Genomic DNA, 23579 nt, shown 5'->3' with positions numbered 1-23579 from the left:
CGGCCGCACTGACTGGTTCGCGCATGCGTATTAAAAACCGTACGCATGTGCAGATGGGCGAACATCGCTCGGCTCTGAATCAGGCCCTATATTCTGAAACTGTATGTAACCATCCATACTATGAACTATACAAAGAAACTGTATGTAACCCTCCATACTATGAACTATACAGAGAAACTGTATGTAACTCTCCATACTATGAACTATGGGCCTGATTCAGACCCACTCGCGAGCGGCTGTCCGCTCGCAAGTGGGTCGATGTTATGGACTGAGCATGCGCACGATGGAGGGAGCTCCGTCGTGCGCATGCGCCAGACGCGACGAGCGAAGGAAAGTCCTTCGCTCGTTGTGTCCGATCAAAGGGAGCGTGCTGTCAATGTTGATTGACCGCACGCCCCCTTTGGTGGGCGTGCTGGGGGCGTGCCTCCCTGACGGGGGCGTTCCCACGGGAACGCCTCCCGTCAAAAGCCGGACCACTGACATCACTAGTGATGTCAGTGGGAGTGATTTTGGCTCTGATAGAGCCAAAATCACTCCGGAGCTAGCGGTTGAAAACCTCAACCGCAGGCTCCGGCTCGCAATTTCGATGGTCGCGATGGTCACGACCATCGCGGCCATCACAATGCACGCTCGTATAGCCTGTGGGTGGTCACCCACAGCTATACGAGCGTCCAGGAGGACGCTCCATTTTCATGGAGCCCGGCCCTCATTCAGAGCGTGCGCTCTGCTCAGAGCGTACGGCTCTGAATGAGGGCCTATATTCAGAAACTGTATGTAACCCTCCATACTATGAACTATACAGACAAACTGTATGTAACCCTCCATACTATGAACTATACAGAGAAACTGTATGTAACCCTCCATACTATGAACTATACAGAGAAACTGTATGTAACCCTCCATACTATGAACTATACAGAGAAACTGTATGTAACCCTCCATACTATGAACTATATAACAAAAATTATATAATCCTCCATACTATGTGTTGCATAGAACGTCATGCAACACTCTGTACTTCTGTTCTATGACCTACACATAGAAATTGTATGTAGTCCTCGTATTCTGATCTGTACATAGCAACTGTGGGGCTCATGTACAGTTAAATGCGTTTTGCTCTAAAAATGTAGAGTAAACTACGCTGTGTGTGGCCGTTTCGTTATAGTAAAGAACATGCAAAAGTAATGATCTGGTTGATTGTACCTGGTCTGTAGTTTGGAGGTCTGATTTCAGTCTTTCCGCTGATTCTTCTAACGACTTCACTTGGATTTGTGACTATAAAGGAAAACATCATTCTGTTTAGGAAGCACATAGTCAGCGGCTGACTGCCCCCCTACATGCAGTGACGCTTCTAGGTTTTAAAGACTCGTCCCTAGAAATGTGTGTGTTTATATAGTTAGCATCCAGTTTATCATACACCCATCTATGCTGTATAGTGTGTCATATTTTCTGTGCACATGTGCTGTAATTACAACCAATCCAATTCTATCTGGCAATATTCTATCACGGTTTAGAGAATAAAAACAGATATCTTATTGGCCACTGGGCTACTTCACATTTGTGAACATTCCACCGTGATACTAATATATAAAATAAAATAAGTCCCATTGTGTTTACAGATGTACACAGTGGGCTGTGAGTAATGTGAACAATCCCAGCTTCAGACGTAGTTTACTGAACTATTATGGTGTGTGGACCATAAAGATGATTCTTCAATGAACAATAACAGAACAGCACTCACCTTACTGAGCTCTTCCTCAGATGCCTCTAACTTTGCTTTCCACACCTGCTCTTCTTCTTCAACACTCTTCTGTAGGTCTTTCAGCATTCCTTCCTAATATCATGAAAATAACAGCATTCTTTTAGAGTAGTTTATGTAGTTCATCAATTTATGCTACGATTTATCTTTAGAAAATACACCCTGGTTACTGGAGGAGGGGGCAGAGCTGGATGTGTGCATTACAGTCCCATGGTGGCTTTATGCCTGTACTAGGATCACATTCTTACATCCAGCAGAGGAGGGAGGTAAAAAGCCACGCCATTTATCCTGACCTCAATGTCACTCTTGGCCAATACAGGGCTCAGAGATTCTTCCTAGGTAATCCTTATGGTGTCTGCAGCCATCAATGGCAAGTGCTCTCTTAGGGCCTGATTCAGACCTGCTCGCAAGCGGGTCGATGGTGGGGTATTGCGCACGCGCTGGTATAAGAGAACAATAGCTAATGTTCTACTGTACAGCACATCTAAAAAGGATGCACAACATATCATATGGTAATAAGTATCGTTGTTTACTCAGGTAACTTGTACTGTATTTCAAAAGTAATTAGCACCTGTAGCTATGACATGTGCAGCGATATAAGGCGAAATGCTCACAGTGTGTATGGTTCCAAAACAACATGCATGTCATAGTTAGACTGCACTAACATTTCCCAATCAAACACTTGTTCCCTTTAAGTACGTTGGGATCGTCAGGTGTTTAGAGCGCATTAGTGTAGGTCATTTAAGACCCAAATATGAACTGCCCAAGATTTAAGTTTTTAGTCAGAGATTGAGTTAGGACATGTAGACTAAATGTAGCCTATGTTTATTCTTATGCCCAAATCACACATTAAAACCATATTCCCATTGCATTACTCATTTCACTCAGGTATTGTGAATAAAACATTGAGTAAACAGGTTATTATAAGACAAAGAGGGAAGTAAAAAAAAGAAGTTACCTTTCAAACATATTGGCACACAGACATACACTCACAGTTAGGAAATCAAAGCAGGCATGAAAATCAGGAAAAACTTGCATATGACAGGAAAGGACTAGCATCATACATAGGCAATATTTTTACACTGCAAATAATACAATGGGGCTGATTCCGAGTTGTACACAATGCCGCTGTTTACGGAGTTGAGCGATTTCCAGTAAACTGTGCATGTCTCAATGTACATTACTGTAGTCGCTCTCAGCAACAACTTACTCACAGTGTGATTGACAGAGAGCTTTTGGGAGAGAGAACGCAGATGTGTCTCAACCATTTTGGGGCGTGTCACACCCTGCAACTGCGATCCCGTGCACAAGAAATATGGCTCCAGCATCTTAGTTCCCATGCCCCCTTCTGCGGGATCATAGGCTTACTCAGTGACGTGCCGTGAAGTCAATGGCTGGGAGGCACACATGGAGATGTCTCTGAGTGCTTGGAGTCTGTCTCACCCCCTACTCACTGTAACTCTCCCTTAACTACACCAAGCTTCAGTTTTCATTGATTCTCTTACCTGCATCAGTGTGTCTTCTTTTGCTTCTGTTGACTGAGCTCCGATCTCTAAACATTGCAGTGCACTTCCTGGTCACATGACACATCCAAGGTGTCCATCAGTGCTCAAGGCACACCCCCCACACTCAGCGGCATGCCTCCGTTAGCTCTCTTTCTGTGCAGCTTATTCCCAGTGGTGTGGCCCCGTCCCCAGCTCTGCAAGCAATGTCTGACTACACAGAATTAAAACTGAGCTGTTGCTGCCTCATCTCCCTACAGTCCCAGAGAGCTCCACAAAGCAGGTGAGTGTTAACTATAAAAATTATTACAATAAACAAAGAAGATGTTTATAAGTTATAAATACCTTCTTTGTATTAAATACCTTCTTTGTATTGTCATAATTTTTATATCAAATCTCAGGAGCATGACAGGGGAGGCTCCGCCTCCCAACTGCACGTCCCTGCTCAGAACTGCGATAATCTACTAATCTGCAACTGATGCTGCGCCTTTGTACACAGATGCTGCACCATTTTATATATATCTCCCGGCATCTGCGACATTTGCATATTTTTGCACAGCAGCTGCGTACACAGACGCAGCAGCGGCGGCGGGATTAGCATACAACTCTGAATCTGGCCTAATGTCCATTAATGGAGGTAATTATAGTGTACTATTTGTGTGATCAGAAATGGAACTACAGTGATAAAGCACAACTTACCGTATCAGCAAGAATAGTCCTATACTGGTCACATTCTGCTTGCAAAGAGACCTGTGCAGCTTCTGCTTCTTTTAATTTAAGTAGTGATTCCTACACGGAAAAAAACGAAACATTACAATTGGACAAAAATGTGAGTATGTATATATATATATATATATATATATATATATATATATACATAAAATATATATACATATATATATATATATATATATATAAAATTTCCTAACGTTTGGCTATAACATTTTGGCCCTTATATGCAGGAAACGGAGTTGTAGGTAGATTTTATTTCTATAAATTTGCCAGATTGGCTTTGCATTTTAAAGTATTGCCACTTTAAAACTACCAGCTAAATCACTGTGATTGGGCTTTATCCTGCTGCTCGCAGGCTATTCTATAATGGCTATTGTTTAACGTGTTACCATTGTAATAATTTTTGTCTCTCATGACATGAGGGCAATTATTTTTCCATAATTAAATCTGTTTCCGTGTGGAAATGTATAAAATTATAAAATGGAGCCAGAGTCACAAAAGTGGCATTATACTGCTATACACAATGTGCTCATACAGCATGTAGCTGGGTGTAGACACAATAAATATTACATTGGTGCAGCTTGTTGCTACATCAACAAATATCTAATATCCTAAATATTAAACATTTACTTGTATACCAGATGGTGCAGCTTGTTGCTACATCTACAGTTATCTAGTAGGCTTATAGTGAAACACTTACTAGGATATCACATAGTGCAGTTTGTTGCTACATCTATGGTTAATCTAGTAGGTTTATAGTATAACACTTATTAGAATATACAGTAACAGTGCAGCTTGTTGTTACATATACAGTAACCTAGTAGGCTTATAGTAAAACACTTACTAGAATATACAGTAATAAGATGCAGCTTGCTGCTAAGCTACAGTTATCTAGTAGGGGGATGTAGCCAACGGTCTCAATGCCTACATCCAAATCCGACAAGGGACTTAAGATAGGCGTTGAAATACAGAGGGAGGGTTAGGTTTAGGGAGTGTAGCGGGGTTAGAGTTAGGTTTGGGGGGTGGGGAGGTTAGGGTTAGGCACTAAGTGGGGGGGGGGTAGGTTTAGGCACTAACAGGGAGGGTTAGGGTGGGGAGGGTTGAGGTTAAGCTACAAGAAGGGTGGGTTAGGGATGGAAGGGTAAGTATACTTACCTTACGGGATACCAACCAGCGGGATGCCGCTGTCGATATTCTGACAGGAGGCTTCCCGACAGCTGGCATTACATACCTATTCCCTAGTAGGCTACAGTACAACACTTACTAGGATATTACATAGTTCAGCTTGCTGATACAGCTACAGTTATCTATTATGCTTATAGAAAAACACTTACTGAAGAGTCTGTCTGGTCTGACTGCTGACTCAACTGTTTCAGTAGGTCTGATGACTTCTCTCCAAACTCCTGCAGCCACTCGCTGTAAAACTGTAGAAGGTAGAACAACAATCAATTAATGTCACAATATTCTGGCTCATTTCATGTTTACTGTGTATGCTCATGTGCTGCATAGACCTTGTTTTTTATTTTTTTTTATCACCCTTAATAGCAGTTGACATATATGTAAATAAAGCCTGTTATTACTATTCCTACTATCATTTCCCTTAGGCGCAGTGCTAAACCTTTGGTGCTCAATGTACACTTAGAAGATCATTTTAGCTTTATAGCGGCTGTGAAATGAATACGGAGAATATGTATACGTGCAAAGTGCCATGTTACCAAATGAGAAATACGGGGGTATATTTTGAGGCAATTTAGGACATTATCTTCAAACATTCAGACATTTTACACAACCAATTCTGAAGGAATGAGAAATGGGGATTTAGCAAAAGACTGACAATTAGGAGGTATGTTGTTCTAACTAAATTTAATGATGACTATTAGTTTTGTGTTTGTAGTATGTGAACTTTGTTTTCCAGTATAGTTTATACTAGGTGCCAGACATGGGCAAAAAAAGGCTGAGGTGCATTACATTCTGCCAAATGGCACACTGCGGGCTACTGATTGACATGTTTAATGTAAAGTTATTATGGCAATGCCCAAAATGCAGTCATTTTCCATCGATTCTACTGCCTCAGCACTGGAGCTTTATAATCCAATTCCAAGTCTACTTTTCTTATTACCGATTATTTTTCATCTACAAGGGTAAAACTGTATTTGTTGTGTTTAACCATTATCACAATTTCTGCAGATGCACCTGCACCAAGAAACTTTACCATAGAAACAGCACCATCTAGTGTTTGCCATGAATATTGTTTAACGCTTGCTTGGTATTTGCAATGACTTTTGAAGAAAGTATTTCTCAGTGAATGGATTTCCACTGTTCTATTTGGAAGGCATACTTCAAAATATGATATAGTCTTCATTTTACAGTAATGCTGCATGTATATGAATGATGTTAGAAGGTTATTATTCTATACTTAGGTTTATATTGTCACTAAATATAAATGTAGATTTGCAGGATCTTAACAGAATATCTTGCATTTTTGGGTTTAATAAAGTGACCTGGGTAACAAATTTGGATTACCTCTCAATGCAGGTATAAGTCTTAAAGGACTTTGCAGCACTGAAAAGTACAATATAGGCGCACATGTTATAAGTGCTCTGTAACAATCCTTTAAATCTACATAAACATCTCTTTACATACCTGATGTGACTCTACAGTGACCAGGGGGAATAGTGTCATCAGTGTTTCTTTTGTCTGAGTTTGAACCCCAGTTAGCTGTTGTGACAGGTCTTCCTGTGATGAAAATATAATTACATAGTTTTGTAAATGTGTTATGGTGCATACACACGGTCAGACTTGCTAGATCAACGATGAACGATTTTACCAACGATCTCATTAACGATGAACGATGAACGATTTCTGACAGTATTTAAATGATGAAGTTGTTCAAGTTGGACTGCAAACACAGGCAACTTCAGATATCGTTATCTAACATGCGGCCACGCGCATCGTTGGTCGATGCATGCCAAACATGTCAACGATATGAAAGATGTAATGATTTTTTCCATCGTTATCGTTCATATTGTGAAGAATATCTGACCGTGTGTACCCTCCATTATTTATTTCTTTTCAGTTATTTATAAAGCGCACACATATTCCATAGTACTTTACAAAGAATATTTGGCCAATGTCTTATATTCAATCTATTTTGCCAATAGTACATGAAAATAAAAAGAAAATTGGTCCCACATATTATAATAATTGTCTGATCATAGGACACAAGGTTCAGAGTTTACACATCCTAGGACTGAATAGTATGGTTCATGCTTGTCACCAGGGCTGAACCTTAGCTGTGTTCCAACTAATTTGGGTGTTTGGATTCCATGAAAATGGAACAAGGACAAGGGAGAAATAATCAGACTTCAGTTCTCCAGCCAAAGCTACTACTAGTATGCAGTACATTATAGTAGGGCATAGTTGCCGACATTCAGCTCCCTCCTTCTGGGAGGGAGCTGAATGCCTGTACACAGCGGGGGGGTGCACGGGCACTGACTCTGCATGGGGGCGGGGGCGGGGCCAGGGGTGTGACATCGCGATTGCGTCATCGTGGCCTCGCCCCCTCTTCACATTGCCGAAAATAAAGGCATTGTGAAGCCGTGGGCGGAGCCACGATTACGCAATTTAGCGCGAATCGCGTCATTGGGCCCCCTGCTGCGGGGGGTTTCTAGTTGTAGTCAGGGGGGCAGGCGGCAGCTGGGAGGCTTGCCTGACTTTCCAGGAGGTCGGGAGCAGCACCCGATATTCAGGAGGCTGCCAACCAAATCGGGAGGGTAGGCAAGCCTGTATAGGGTAATAACAACTGCCTCTTGCTGTCTATTCAAACACTGGTGCCTTACTGCAATAACACCACAAGTAGTATATGGGAAAGATTTCTGGACGGATACCCTGAATATATATATATATATATATATATATATATATATATATATAATGGGAGTTGCTACCTGATGAGACTAATTGCAGACACAAAAACAGACAAATCTCAGGTGCACAACTCCAAATTATTAATAATATATAAATGCAATAACATTTTGCAATCAATAGAGGTTTTTAGCATAATTTTGGCCAAGGTTATGGGCCTACCCACCACATCCAGGTAACCTCTGTAGGGTAGGTCCCTAATATACTACGATTCAATTCCAGAGCGCAGGACACCCCCAAACTAGACCAGCTAAGCCGCCCCAGGGCACTGCCATAGTAAGAAAAGTGCAGTGTGAAAGAGATAGTTAGGAGCAGCTACTGCTGCATATAAAGAATGAAAATAAAAAGTGAGGTACATATATAATACACAAACAGTGAAGGGTTAAAATGTGTTATAAAAGAAAAATGTGTTATAATGCGGTGCCCTGACACAGATCAACAGAGGCAATCCAGGGGGACCCACGCCCCATAACTGAACCAAAGTTGCACTACAGTATATAAAACTAGTAGGAGTCTGGATTAGCACTCTTCCTTATTGGTTTAAAAAGCATGGAGTCTGGTAATGAATATGCACACTAGTATTAGGCACAATTCTAGGTAAGTCCTACAAGTTTTATATACTGTAGTGCAACTTTGGTTCAATTTTGGGGTGTGGGTCCCCCTGGATTGCCTTTGTTGATCTGTTTCAGGGCACCGCATTATAACACATTTTTCTTTTATAACACATTTTAACCTTTCACTGTTTGTTTATTATATATGTACCTCACTTTTATTTTCATTCTTTATATGCAGCAGTAACTGCTCCTAACTATCTCTTTCACACTGCACTGTTCTTACGATGGCGGTGCCCTGGGGCAGCTTAGCTGGGCTAGTTTGGGGGTGTCCTGCGCTCTGGATTTGAATCGTAGTATGTTAGGGACCTACCCTACAGAGGTTAGCTGGATATGGTGGGTAGGCCCATAACCTTGGCTAAGATTATGCTAAAAACCTCTATTGATTGCAAAATTTGATTGCATTTATATATTATTAATAATTTGAAGTTGTGCACCTGAGATTTGTCTGTTTTTATAACACCACATGTACACAGAAGTGGGTACAATGAACGTGACCGTATGAAGTAAATGTATAGGTCCCAATCTTCTATGCATGGCATGGAGTACAGCTAAAGCCATTTATGGTGGGACAGGGTATAAAACAACAATAGCCATTTTCCCTTTTTGTCTAAGTTTAGGCCCATTGCCTTACGGTCTCTGGTCATCACGCACGCATGCATGGGGTTTATTTACTAAGTACCTAGTTCTAAAAACCGGTGCTTCAGATAATTTTTATGCTAGCAATGTAAAAAGGGCAATGAGATCTTACTGTATGTATTGGTGGCATTTTGTTTCAGCATGAAATAACCACTTTTTATGCTTGTAAATATGTCCTGTTACAGTCCTTTTAACTGATGATTAACAAATTATCTTTTTAAATAATCTGGGAATCCGGGACTATGGAGAGGTAAATGTAATATATGGGTGGAAGGTTTGCGGTGCACACGGGCCCTTGGATCCAGTGGGGCCCACTCCGCCTCTACCCATTATAGATACGCTACTGCTGGGAATACATAGCTGGGCCTGCTATAGCTCGTCTAGAGGACCTGATGAGGTTTCTCCAGCCGCTCTTATTTGTTTTGTTAAAAGTGTGCATTTTACATCGTTAAAAGGCACACCTGACATCTACAATACAAGCCCACATCTAAAGCAAAATTAAATTATTACATGTAGCAAATATCTAGACATTAGAGGAATATGTTTGATATATGTAATGAATATATGTCTTACTGTGTTAAACATACTACAGGAGCCCATTGAGGATTGGTAACTTAGAAGAGGATATCCAGCATTGAAAATCCCCCTGACCGTTAGCAGCCCTTCCCTTGTCAATATGTCGGGGGAGAATATTCCATCTGGGATTCTGACTTTCGCTTCGAATGACAACCATCTTGAATCCCCTTTAACACTATTTCTCTGCGGGTTTTGGGAACTTCATAATAATGTAGTCTCCAGGGCTAGTACACATACACATTACTAAACTTGCACTGACCTGTGCCTGGCTAGAGACCAATCATTCTGGGGTCTTATGAAGGCTATCATTTAAGGTAACAGTGAGTCCTCATCATATGACTTACTGTACATGAGGAGGCCGGATTACTGTGACAAAATGTAGAAAGTGGGCATTCCCTTGTTTCAGTATAATGTCCCAACGATTACATCATGAATGATCTGAAAACAATACAAGAAACACATACTATATAGGGGGGTGAGGGGTAAGTTTTTACCTTTTCTTTCTTTTCTGAGCTTAGTTTTTCTCCACAAGTTTTTTCTACCTGACCCAGTGCATCCATGGCCTGCCAATTTTTCTCTCGTAGTTCCTATAAAAAGCATTTTCACAATGATCAGGAATTTCAGGCCTTCAACATAACTATTTTTCCACATTGAAATAGCCATGAAGCCTAAAATTCAAGGTAATCAAATACAAAATGGAATTTATGTATTAACAAGTTCCATTACAATGACCAAAATGCAGATGCTAAAACTGCAAATATGAAATCTTGTAATATAGTTGCTAGAGCAAGTAATTATACTTTCCTGCTCAGGGTTTCCAGTGCCTTCTATGTCATTCAATACATAGAGACAAGGCACACAAATCACAGAGCCTATTTAAATATACCCTATTGTTAATAGTCCCTGGATTGGTAATTATTAAGATAACAAGTACTGTAGTGATTTAATTAAGCCATCCTCCTAAACCAGCCAGCTAAGGGCAACTTTAGTAATCCATGTGGGAAGATGTATACATCCTTCTAAATAGGACAGATGAAGAACCAATCAGTTTCTGGCTATTATATTCTAGAATGTACTTGATAATGATAGCTAGAAGCTGATTGGTTGCTATGGCAACTTCTCCACTTGTCATCTTTAGAAGGTTTCATACTTCTCCCACACAGTATGATGAAACATGCATTTCCTTTATGAGATCAAATGAATAGCTGACCGTCCAGGATTTGTGTCGCAAATCATCCACAGACTAATTAGAAATAAATAAAATATATGGAGATGTACTGCGTAGCTGCCAAAAATGTCTAATTCTTCTAGGAAGTGTTGGTATAAAGACTATAAACTGTTTCTGAAAACCCCCTAATAGGCAACACATGAGGTAAGGATGAATAGATTGCACAAGATCTCTGGAATCCCATCTGAGGAATGTCTGACTTCCAACATGCCAGACAGGAAATTAACAAAACGTCATTTAGCTGACCAAAATGTTGCAAAATAAGACAAGAAACGAAGCTTACAGTAGGAAACAGGATATTGTTTTTGCATACATTAAATCCTTTTCTCTGAATCCATTAGGAGACACTGGATTGTGGATATATAGAGGCTACATGAGCACTTCAGGTCTTCAGCATAGAATAAAGAATATAAAACTGCTTGCGCTACTCACTCTTCTATATCCCAATCCTGTAGATTACTCTTATCTAGTGTGGGTGCTCCAACAGGTTGAGAGAAAACTATTATAATGTACAAAGCTCCAGGGAGTATATTTACTAAAGTGTGAGTTTTTAGAAGTGGAGATGTTGCCCATCGCAACCAATCAGATTCTACTTAACATTTATCTAGCACCTTCTAGAAAATAAAAGCTAGAATCTGATTGGTTGCTATGGGCAACATCTCAACTTCCAAAAACCCAAACTTTAGTAAATATACCCCCAGCTGTCACTCATCTGATTGGGGGATAGGAGGACCATTGAGACATCTGAAAGTTAACCCTTTGGGTGATTACATTCATCATGCTAGAATGACTGATTTTCCCCAAATATAAAGAGAATTTTTGACAAATGTGCTAAGGAATGAAAGGTTATTTGTTTGGATAAAATAAATAAGAAAAACAACTGACTGTATTCTCTTAGTTCCAAGTTTAGCTTTTGGTATACAATCCCAAACCCTGAGAGGGTATATATTGAAATGTCTCCATATGATGTATCCTATGCGGGTTACACACTCGTAAGTGCATCGGCGAGTGTATACACTCAATATATCTGTGAATGACGTTGTTCACAGACATATCAGGTCAGTCCTGTAGCACAGCCGATGCCGATATATGGGTCACCCGTACCCACTTGCATGTGGGTACGGGGGACCCGATGACCGCCCATATACTTGCTGCAGGGACTGCCGACACTGATATTACAACTGGGCAGACAAATTAAGATGTACGCCCAGTTGTGATGTCAGCCTAGACACATTGCACGATTGGAAAGTGTGTAAAGCTTATCAATTGACCGCCCTGTGGGCAGATCGGTCTTATGACGGATCAGTGTCTAAATGTGTACCCAGCCTTAGGAAGAGAATTAGATATATTGAACTACTGTGATAATTGATTGACAAACATGTTTGTAATGTTTTATGGTAATATTATGATTTGCATTTATAATAAGCTGAAAAAGTAGGATTATGCAGGCTAATACACTGAAGTGCCAAAAGTCAGGGGATAGTTGCTTATTATTGTGTAGAACCCCCTTTAGTCCGGCGAAGTGTAGCAACTGCACGTCGCATTGACTCCACAAGTGGACAGAAGACCTCTGGAGAGATGTTGACCTATGCCATCTGGATAGCTTCCCACAGCTCCCTGATATTTGTAGGTGCAAGATCTTGGGTGCAAATGGACCTCTCCACCACATCCCATAAATGCTCGATTGGGTTCATGTTGGGTGAACGTGGTGGCCATACCATTCATCAGAACTGTCCACCCCCGTTACACTCCCCAAACGCCGCAGCTTGTCAATCATGCTGTACCTTGAAGGGGTTGTTAGAAGGACCTGTACATGCGCAGAACGGATCCTGCACATATGCAGACTCCAAAACATTGGAGATGTGCGCTGACCATCGGGTTAACGTACATCTCTGAATCAGGCCCTAAGAGTAAAGATTTACACTAATCAACAACCTACCACAGCTCTAAAGATAACTCTCTCTAATTGGTAATTCAGGAGAGTTAGCAGAAGCTAAGGCATTGGGTAATCTTTTGTCGGACTTCAGATTGTGAAGTGAAGCCTGCCAAGGAGTTACTAAGCTGCCCTGGGGTTGTACCTCCTCCCATGTCCCAGCACAACCTCAGCCACCACCCTGGGAAGGGTGGTATTTTTTCCTATTGTAGGGCTACCATATTGAGGCTGTGCCACCTGACTGTTATATGCAACAGTAGGGGTCTGTACTGCTGCAGAGCAGGCCTAGGCCAACGGAGGCTGACCGCTACTTACAGGACCCTCCTCTTACCCTGGAGTCAGGAGATGGGAGTTACATACCTAGTTGCTCTCCCATCTACAGGTAGTGCCACACTGGGAGCAGGATGTGGTGGGAGGATGTATTTGCAGCCAGCCCAGAGACGTTGCCTGCTTCAAAGTAACCTAAATTTTAAATAAAATTGCAGGCTACTGATGCAGGGCAGCAAGAATGCACCCTAGTCTTGTGGGCTCTCTAATAACAAGTCACCAGCAGGATTGGGAAATAAAAGAGCACATATAGTTTGATTTTATTCAAAGTGCCAAATTCCTTATTGAGGCTTTATATCCCATGTCCTAGTGTTACCCAACTGGATGAATAAGAAATTACATATTTAAGCCATAAATGGAGAACAGATATGGAATATTGCTGAGCATTTTGCACTGCCTAATTCCTTTCAATGAAAACGTGCTAGCATTACTTGCATTTATTTTAAATATTCCCTAAAAAGTAAAAGAGGGACACCTGAGATGGTAAAAACATACTTTTTCAAGTGTTCCCAGACCATGCCTTCGGAAACAAATAAGCATAAAGCACACCTAATTATACAGGCTATGCACTTCAACAGGTAATAACTTCATACATTTAGCAGCAAAACAGATCATTTGAAAGTCAAAACAATATCAAATTGACAGTTTAGAAGGTCGTGCAGATTTGTGACTAAAAATATGCCACAGAGAAGGTAGGACCTTCCAGTAGACATTAATAACTTTAATAATCAGTGCTGTGTTCATATCAGAAATTTAGTACATACAGTCTACGTAGCTATGGCAATGCAATTTCACTTGAGCAGATAGTTTAACCATCCTGAATACCTTGTTGCATATATCCTACTGTTACGCAGGCCATACATCTAACGGGCAAATCCCCGATTCCCTAAAGCCAATCCAATTATTGGCAGACTCGTTTTCCTTGGGGATCTGCAATATATTACATGTTAAAAATCCCAAACTCACCAATTCTGATCCCTTTTGGGTTGGAATCTGCGAATCGAGATTGTCCAACATGTTGGATTTTGCAGATCACCCGACCCAGTCATTGGAAGAACGGGGAATTGGCCCAACAGATCCTTGATGTATGGACCCCATTAATTATAATGTTGCTTAGGAAATTACTGTATATATTGAGAACCAATTTGGTATATTTAAAAGGTAAAATATATTTTTAGATATCTGAGGACCAAAGTAACTTTTTGGGTGTATCATACCACCTAATGTTGGCCATACATGTTTTACTCATGTGTTCATTATTATTTTAAATATAGGCGCTGAATAAAAGCAAAACAAAATTAGGAACCTTGCAGGGTAAATACTGCATACTTTTGCATGTTAGCCCACAAATACTGGACAGCTTATTTTTACTCAGCAATTTAGAGTTCAGCTAGAACACTACCCCCATCCCCCCCCACACTCTAAATCTCGCTGCACATTTGAAATTTGCCCCATCTGCAGTGCAATATGGTTTTTCCGAGGTACAAATGTGCTCCCTTTTTTTTTGCTTTGCTCCCACCTCTGAATCACCTGCATGATATTGCAATTATATTTCATATTCTCATTTATCCTTGGACACGTTGTCAAACCAGTTTGATCTTCAAAAAGCCACTGTCACGCAAAATACTTCAGTGTGATAAAATAAATAGTACATACATTATTTTTATTTTTCTGCTGTTCAATTGCTTCTTTTAACTCGATGACTTCTTTTTCTAGTAAGGGAATCTGAGCCTCTTTGTCTTGAAGTCTGCAAAAGAAAAGAACATTATAATGAAATACAAAATACCACAGCATAGAAAAAAAATACAATATGGTCCGGAGAGAATGTCTACAACAAAGCAGAAAAACATTCAATCATTTCATACAACTGAGGTATCCCGACATAGAATGTGCAGCTGATACCCATTTCCTGCTAGAATAATTGGTTCAAGTTGCAGTTTGACCAGCCTGTTCATAAAAGTAAGAATACCACAAACACTGTGGGGTGCAAAATACAAACATTGCTGTAACACTGAGTGATGGGTGTCACAGCAATGGGATTAGCAAAAATGTAATTAGGAGGTCAGGTCTTAAAACCATATGTACTTTCGTGATAAAAACATTGGTAATGCATTGCTACTTAATTTTGTACCAACGTATCAATGATATGTTTCTGGAGTATTTGTACTTTGTTCTATTACCTGGCATACAGTTTCAGGAGCGTTTATTTTCATTTTGTTTTCATTTTATTGTATTTAAGTATTCTTTTCACATTATCATATTTATTACTATTTATATTTGGTTTTTTTACATAATTATTACTATTATTATATTATCTAAGCATATTTTTTATCTCTTGTTTTCATTACAAGCATCTTTCATATTTTATCTATACCCACCAACTCCACTACTTTACAATTTATTCACGTTTTCATTCACCACGTTCTTTATAATAGACAGGCAAATAACAGCTCTCCTGCATCTATATTTACTAGCACTATATAAAGGAAACTGCTACTATCCCATAATTACAGGAGCGTTCCCACCACTATTGTACAGTTCTATTACCTGGCTCGTAACTCTGCATATTCAGCTTCTTTACTTTCCTAAAAAAATAAATAGGGAACAATCATTTATATGCATCTTAAATACTTCTTATTCATCTATTACTGTACGATTTTACTAAGGTAATGGAGAAAATCCTGCAAGTTAATTTTCCCAGCCAGTAAAAGTAAAAATGTACACTGCAGAAGTAGAGAGGTGTCAGATTGATGCCAACATAATGTACAGTACTAACAAAGACCTCAGTATAGCGCGTTTTAACGCGGTGCAGGAAGTTGAGGACCCGGTTTTTAAAAGTGCTCGGGTCCCACAGGACGCGCTGTGGGCAGTACCGCAGCAGCCAATCGCCGGTGGCGGCGTTTTCTCGACAAGTCAGCGGCGTCTCCTTAACCAATAGCTGCCGGCAGCATCTGATCCAAATGCCACCTATCACAGCCTTCCTTCCTCAAAGCCCGCCATCCTGCTCAGTCTCCAGAAGATTATGCAGTGACCCGTTGAAGTCTCGATCCAGCCCCTGCTCTGATTAACATTAGTAGTCTCCTGCTGGGGCTGTTAGTTTCCCCTGCCGGGACCGGGAGGCTCCATGGCTCTAACGCTGGCGTTCCCATCTCTGCACTTATCTGAATCTGCTGGGGTGCCCGTGGCGTTAGCTGCTGAGGCGGTCCCCAACCGTGATGGCTTGCCCCTGCCCCTGCGCTGGACCTGTCTCCATGACCACTGGGGTCCTAGATTCTCTCTGTGGAGGTGCGCTCCAGAGCCTGCTCCTGCTCTTTCCTTGCGGCGATGCTGGTCACGGTGAGGTAAATCTGACTGCTACTCCCCTTTTCTACAGCAGCAAGGTGGGTGGGGTGTGGGGGGATACCTACATTTTCCCAGTGTGTTGTCCCCTTTTTCTTCTCCTTCGTTTTGCCCCTTTCTTTGTCACTTGTTCTACCCCCCTCCTTCTCTTTTGCCCCCATTGCATTATACATGTGGACATTATTTGCCCAGAACTTCCAATGAGTGTTTTTATCACTGCTAGATTGGCCTGCTCTCTGTCTGGACTCTCTGGCCCATTTACAATTTACTATACTACTCTTCTGTTGGGTTGATATTATGTGTGTAGACATCAATCTCACTCTACCCCATTGGTTGTTCTCACCTGCTTCACCCTATGGGTTTACTGTTAATTTAATGCTATTGTTTATATCCTAAGCCTGCTGTTTGTTCTTATTCCCTGTGAGGGCAAATGTATGTGTGTTTTTTTCTTTAATAAATACAGTACTACTACTAATAATAATGGGACAGGAGGGAGCTGCATGTCGACAACAGTGACTCGGCCGGGGGCTCCCAGCAGGTGGAACACTGCAACCACTTATATCTACCATTGCCTTCTCCCTACCCCCTGTACTGCCTGCCGCTAGCTCCCTCCTTACCCCCCAGCACTGGGGTGCCACTCCATGGTTAATATTAGAAAGGTGATCTCTGTGGTTCAGTCACTTGCGACCTTGGGGAGCCAATATCCTTCAGCCAAATGCGATGTAAGAGAAGTGCTTGAAAAAGTGGAGTGACCTTCCTGGACCCCAAAAAACAGGCATGCATCAAACATCGCATTTTGCATGCTTTGCATCCAGCTATCATCGCATGCATGCCAGCGTAAATAACGCCAGTATGCATGAATAAAATCGCAAAGGACAACTCTCTCGATAAGAGCTGTGCTTTGCGAGAGAGGGACCTCAGGGTTTATGACACAGAAGTACCTCTGTGCATGCGCAGAAGGATGCTCGTGCCATGGGGGGTGCTGAGAGGGATCCGATTGGATCCCTCCTAGGCGGGAGTTGCAAATAGGAGCCCATAGACTTCTATTGGGCAATGTCATCTAAAGGTGGAGTGGCCCACCGCTTCCAAGACCTGGAATGTATGGCATTCTGGGGCTTGGTGCATATGCGGTGAGCAGCCGAACCTCAGAAAACTTAATTTTTGGAGGATTGACCGCAAAAAACACAATAGTGCAGGATGCCTAATAATATAGTGCACCTAATGTTTTAAGCCAATTCCACCTTGCAAAATAAAATTTTAAATATTTCTGTGTTTTGGTTCCTAGAGATTTCAATCTTTTATAAACGTAACTTTACCCTAGTTATTACTAAGATTACTCACATATAAGATACATGGACATTTCTTCTGCTTTCATTATTGGGAGGAATATCTTTTATTAGGAATGTATTTTCCCCCAGTTATCTTATCCTATCCAGATGTTTCCTACCTGTCTTTCCCTATCTGACTTTGCCCGCTGTTAAGTTAATTACTGTTTTTCTGTGGCTACATAAAAAACCTTGTACAGCTAAGGCAAAGATGCAATTACAGAGGGAGGGAGGAGGCCTTGTAGTACCTAACTAATATTTCGATTTTAACCTGTAAAATGTTTTTCCCGCTAAATTACCGATTGGTTATTAGGTACTGAAATTATACCCACAAGCCTTCTGAGCTGGAATTATTTTCTCCATACTCTCCTGCTGCTCTTTTACATGTTCCTAGGTTATCAGTCCCTCCTCATATTTTGAATAATATTCTTTTTCTCACGATACTTATTTCTCATGGTTTGCGATTACTACTAAGCTCTCTAGACATATATTCTCAAAATTTGCCTGATCCCTTCACTTTCTTATAGTCTTTTTTTATGAACGGATCCCTACAAAACAAGGTATCTGTACTCAGACTTTTTAAGTCCTGTCGTGCAAGGGATATGGGGCAAAATGGTTAGCAAACGGTACCAAGATTCAGCTGTTATTGACTCTTCTGAAGTATTATTGAAACATTACGACTCCACTTTATCAATTATTATTTATTACCAGTTATTTATATAGTGCACACATATTCCGCAGTGCTTTATAGAGAATATTTATCCATTTACATCAGTCCCTGCCAAAGTGGAGCTTACAATCTATATTCCCTATCACACACATACACATTACACACTAGGGTTAATTTTTGTTGGGAGCCAATTAACCTACCAGTATATTTTTGGAGTGTGGGAAGAAACCGCAGTACCTAAAGGAAACCCATACAAACACAGGGAGAATATACAAACTCCACACAGTTAGGGCCGTAGTGGAAATCGTACCCACAACCTCAGTGCTGTGAGGCATTAATGCTAACCATTACACCATCTGCACTGCCCACTTTGAAAGTTTTAAAATGCTTCAAGGAGTCCATACTACTAAAGACCACTAAACCTGTACACAACATTCTTTAAACTAAAATGGTTCAGTGATTAATCTGCTGGGACAGAAGTAGCAACAAAAAGAAGACACCTATGTGTCTTAGTGACGTCTCTGTGTGTGGGCGGTAAGGTGCCATAGTAATTAGCTGTGTGTGCATGTTCTCACAGGGGGAGCCTGGATAACTTGCAGTGGGACAAGATTACTGAAAACTTTATTATTTTGGTATGTAAGCTTTTTATATTCGTTTCGGAACGTTAAACACATAGGCCTATTTATTTTTCATCAATTATGTAAACAAAGAAGCATTAAAAAAAGCCATTACTCACACCTGAGGTTAAGTGTGTGGCTACTGAAAAGTCAGATTTCAGAGACTGCATTGCTAACCTGTTGCTGCTTCTCTTTTTCTGTGTCTTTGCTTTGTCCTGCTTCCAGCAAAGCTTCAATGGATTTTATCCTATCCAAGAGATGTGTGTTTTCCCCTGTGACCTCTTGAAGCTTTTGGTTTAGTTTGTCCAACTCCTCCGATTTCTGTTTGCCTTCAGCTTCATAAGACATCAGTTTAGTCTGAAGATCTGGGATTAAAAATAAGAAAAACATCAGACACCACAAACAACTTTGCAGCATGTGGTTGTTGCAAAATTAGAGGGGATGATTTATAGTTGAACGCTGGAGCAATTTTTTTTCAGTTTGCTGATTTTTTTCTGATCTCCGCATGTGCAGATCAGGTCCTGCGATGTTGCTCGCAGTGCCCCAAAAGCTGCAGCATAAATGGCATGCTGCTGGCGTTTGGAGGCAAAGATGTTCCAGAAAACAGGGGTGTGCCGAAGCCATTGGTTGAGTTCTCAGGTGCAGCTTCACTGGCCCCGGCAGCATGATTTCACCGGACGTCCTGAATAACCTGAGGGTTACTCAGATGTCCGATGTTCATGCAGTTGATCTGATGCTGTGTCCTCGGATGCAGCAGCAGATCAGAGATGCCGGCAGGAAGCATCCATTTACATGAGCTGCTACATTAACACAACTATGAATCAGGCCCAGAATTAATTAAGAACATTTGGGGTAATTTGGGTTTATTGGGGTAAGCATGTTTCCTATGCAGAACAGACAGTCTTGCTGTATGGCTATTGACACTAGCAAATCATTCAGAGCCACTTGATCATACTTATTGACTTTGAATTCCTCCTCTCTGGGAGAAGCCCAGAGAGGAGATGCAGCTGACTGCCTCGGGAAGCTGGGTTGGGCTCTCATGTCATTAGGCTTCACCCCATTATGTAAAAATGTCACTAATCACAGGTACGTGGGGAGGGGCGACGCAATTTCCAACACTTAATCTCCCCATCCTGCCCACTTAACTAAAAAAATCAGGGGTTTCCCGCACCTTCCAGAGGAGTAGGTAAGTAAGTATGCAATGAATGGCAATCTCACATGGGGAGATGTACTAAGCCTAAAAAAGTGATAAAGTGGAGAGTTATAATGTAGCAGCCAATCAGCTTCTAACCGCCATTTTTCAAACACAGCCTGTAATGTGACAGTTAGGAGCTGATTGGTTGGAACTTTATCACTCACTTCTCAAGGCTTAGTACATCTCCCTGATAAATGTCTTAGAAGTCAGTTAACACTGGGCTGATATAGAGTTATGAACAAAATGATTGATCTGCACAAAAAGGGCTATACATGAAAGCTTGGAGAGAGATAAAATTATGAGAATTATTATTGTGAGATAAAGTACCAACCAATCTGCTCCTAAATGTCACTTTACAGGCTATTTTCACAATTTTATCTCTCTCCAAGCTTTCATGAATAGTCCCCTAAGGGGTCTATGTATCAAAGCTGTGAGAGTGATAAAATTGTGAGAGATAAAGTGCTAACCAATCAGCTCCTAACTATAATTTTTTAAACACAGTCTGCAAAATGTAAATTGGAAGCTGATTGGTTAGTACTTTATCTCTCACAACTGTATCACTCTCACAACTTTGATACATAGGGGTCAATCCTATTCTGTGCGATGATCTCGCCAGTGCGAGTCATTGTGGAAGTGGCGAGCCCGACTTTCGCCAAATTTTGCTCGCAGCCCCGCAGGGCTGTGAGCAAAATGTGGAGAATTCAGGGTTGAGTCAGGCTGCGAAGAGTGCGATGTGCCGGTCCGTTGCCGGCGTTTTAATGCCGTTGCAACGGCACATCGCACCCTTCGCACGGAATAGGATTGGCCCCATAGGCCCCTAAGTGTGTATGTGGGTCTCATTCAGACCCGCTCGCGAGCGCTGTACGCTCGCAAACGGGTCGAGGTTACCCAAATGCGCATGTGCGCGACGGCGGCTGCTCCGTCGTGCTCATGCGCGAGACCCGGCGAGCGACGGGGAAGCCGACGCTCGGGGTCTCGCTCCAAAGGGGGCGTGCTGTCGATGGTGATTGACAGCACGCCCCCTTTGGTGGGCATGCCAGGGGCGTGGATGCCCAGACGGAGGCGTTCCCATGGGAACGCCTACCGTCTGGGTCCGGCCCCACTGACATCACTAGTGATGTCAGTGGGAGTGTTTTTGGCTCTGATAGAGCCAAAAGCACTCCGTGCTTGCTGCAGACGAGACCCTACCACAAGGGTCTCGTCGCAAGCCCGATGGTCGCGATGGTCTTGACCATCGCGACCATCTTTTTGGCCGCTCGCATAAGCTGTGGGTGGTCACCCACAGCTATGCGAGCGTCCAGGAGGACGCTCCAATTTTAGGTAGGAGGGCCCTGATTCAGAGCGAGCGCTCTGGTCAGAGCGTCCGACTCTGAATCAGGCCCTGTGTTCACTGGTGTATATGCAACCTGAAGGATGAAAAACAGAGAGCTATGATTATGAAAACAAAATCTTTTATTCATATAAGAGGCACAATGTAGTGTTTTACATGCAGATTTATGACTAAGTGGATGACAAATATAATTTGTCTCATTAATTTGACAGTGATGTAATGAGTGTGTGCACCTGTTAATATTAAACTCATTTTTGTGTTCCCAAATACTGTAGGTTTTGAAAAGTGTTTTCATCTTTATATAGGAAACTCAGCTTCTTTAACAGAAGAATTACATTAATAGGATAAATTATTATTCCCATGTACAAAAAGAGAAATTACCTTCGGTGATCAACCAACCTGGCCAATATTCAGACCTCAATAGAGACAACTTGTAATCAATCCAACTAACAAGTTATATACATTAATTCCTAGAGCATGAATATATGAACGGCCTTCCTCAACTATGCTCTGAATTACAGCTGGTTCATAGGTCATTGTCATTGCTTACTGTACAGTGTACTGCATATCGTTCATATGACTTCATACTATTTTATGTGCTTGGATTAATAATGAACCTGTCCAGTCTTTTACCATTTACATTATTTGTCCATTGATGGCATCATTACGCAGCAGTGTCAGACTGGGGCATAAAGGGCCCACCGGGAGAATGCAGTGATAGGGGCCCAAATTTAGGGGTGTGGCCAGCCTCTAAAGGGGGTGTGGCCAGCCTCCACAGAGGCTTGGCTAACCATTAGAGAGTGCATGGACTGGGTTCCTTAAAAATGTATATATAGTGAATATTGCTAGTGCTTGCATGATAATGTACCAGATTAATAACAGCAATGCATTGTAGAAAATACACCATAGTCCTGTGCAGTATAATGTAACATATGTATAATGTATAGTTCAAGTGCACAGTCTTAAACCTGATTCCTAGAGGTGGGGGTGGGTCCACAGGCACTGCGGCCCACCGAGGGATTCCCCTGTACCCCTGTGGGCCAGTCCAACCCAGTTACTCAGTACTAACTGCACCAATGATTATTTCTATATGTTTATTAGGGTACGGATACCAGTTAGATTGTCCATATAGGAACGGAGAGTGATTTACCTACTAAAAACAGATTGTCCTCTCACCTGCCAAGTTCTTCTGCTCTGCTTTGGCCTTTTCTGTATCTGCAAGGAGAGTTTTGTAACTGTTCTGCGACCTGCGCAATTCTTCACTCATTTCATCTAACCGTTTCTGTAATGTACTTTCACTCTCCTGCTGCAAACTCTTAAAAGACAAATGAGAAAATAAAGAACATACAGTATATAACAAACAGTTAATCTTCAGAGTGTGGATGAAATATATGAGTGTATTATAATGAGCAGTAACAGAGGATATCTTTCTAAAACAGAAAAAATATACAAAAATCACATTTCTATATCAGTTTCCAGTTGTGAAGATAATGTGAACACATATACACAAGAGTTATTATTAACATTTTTCCAAACAGCACAGGAGAAATATGAAAGACTAAGTGATACTGTACATTGTATTTAAGGCAGCCTAATGATTACTATAAAAATATTATCCTACCCTTATACTAAGCCCCCAAACACCACTATGTAAGTAACCATACAGGTCCAGAATGGAATACCCACCATGGATGATGAATGATCTCCTTTATAACCTTTTTGCATTGCCTACTTATAGTAAAGTAGATGTACTTGTAACATTGCAGCCTCTATCTGGTCAAAGTCCCAGCCTCTCTTCTGCAATGGCAACCTACACATCACCACCACCCTCTCTGTCCTCTGCTACCAATGGTCCTGCATACAATGACGGGC

The 23579-nt window shown here is 41.4% G+C and overlaps 1 protein-coding gene across 3 annotated transcripts in view; it reads right to left on the bottom strand.

Annotated features, from left to right (window-relative positions):
• The window catches only part of RRBP1 (ribosome binding protein 1), a 93630-nt gene that overhangs the window by 14729 nt on the left and 55322 nt on the right, over positions 1-23579 (bottom strand). For all 3 annotated transcript variants that reach the window (XM_088477353.1, XM_088477354.1, XM_088477352.1), the window contains exons 8-17: positions 22884-23022; positions 19360-19547; positions 15779-15816; positions 14888-14978; positions 10238-10330; positions 6637-6729; positions 5328-5417; positions 3961-4050; positions 1742-1834; positions 1204-1275 (exon numbers count right to left, since the gene is read on the bottom strand). In XM_088477353.1, coding sequence (XP_088333479.1) covers positions 1204-1275; positions 1742-1834; positions 3961-4050; positions 5328-5417; positions 6637-6729; positions 10238-10330; positions 14888-14978; positions 15779-15816; positions 19360-19547; positions 22884-23022 — 987 coding nt within the window. The remainder of the gene's footprint in view (positions 1-1203; positions 1276-1741; positions 1835-3960; positions 4051-5327; positions 5418-6636; positions 6730-10237; positions 10331-14887; positions 14979-15778; positions 15817-19359; positions 19548-22883; positions 23023-23579) is intronic.

Source organism: Taudactylus pleione, unplaced genomic scaffold (genome assembly GCF_031769625.1).
Source record: "Taudactylus pleione unplaced genomic scaffold, aTauple2 ptg000201l, whole genome shotgun sequence".
NCBI lineage: Eukaryota > Metazoa > Chordata > Amphibia > Anura > Myobatrachidae > Taudactylus > Taudactylus pleione.
Note: the sequence above shows the minus strand (reverse complement) of the source record. Positions and strands in the feature narration are given on the sequence as shown.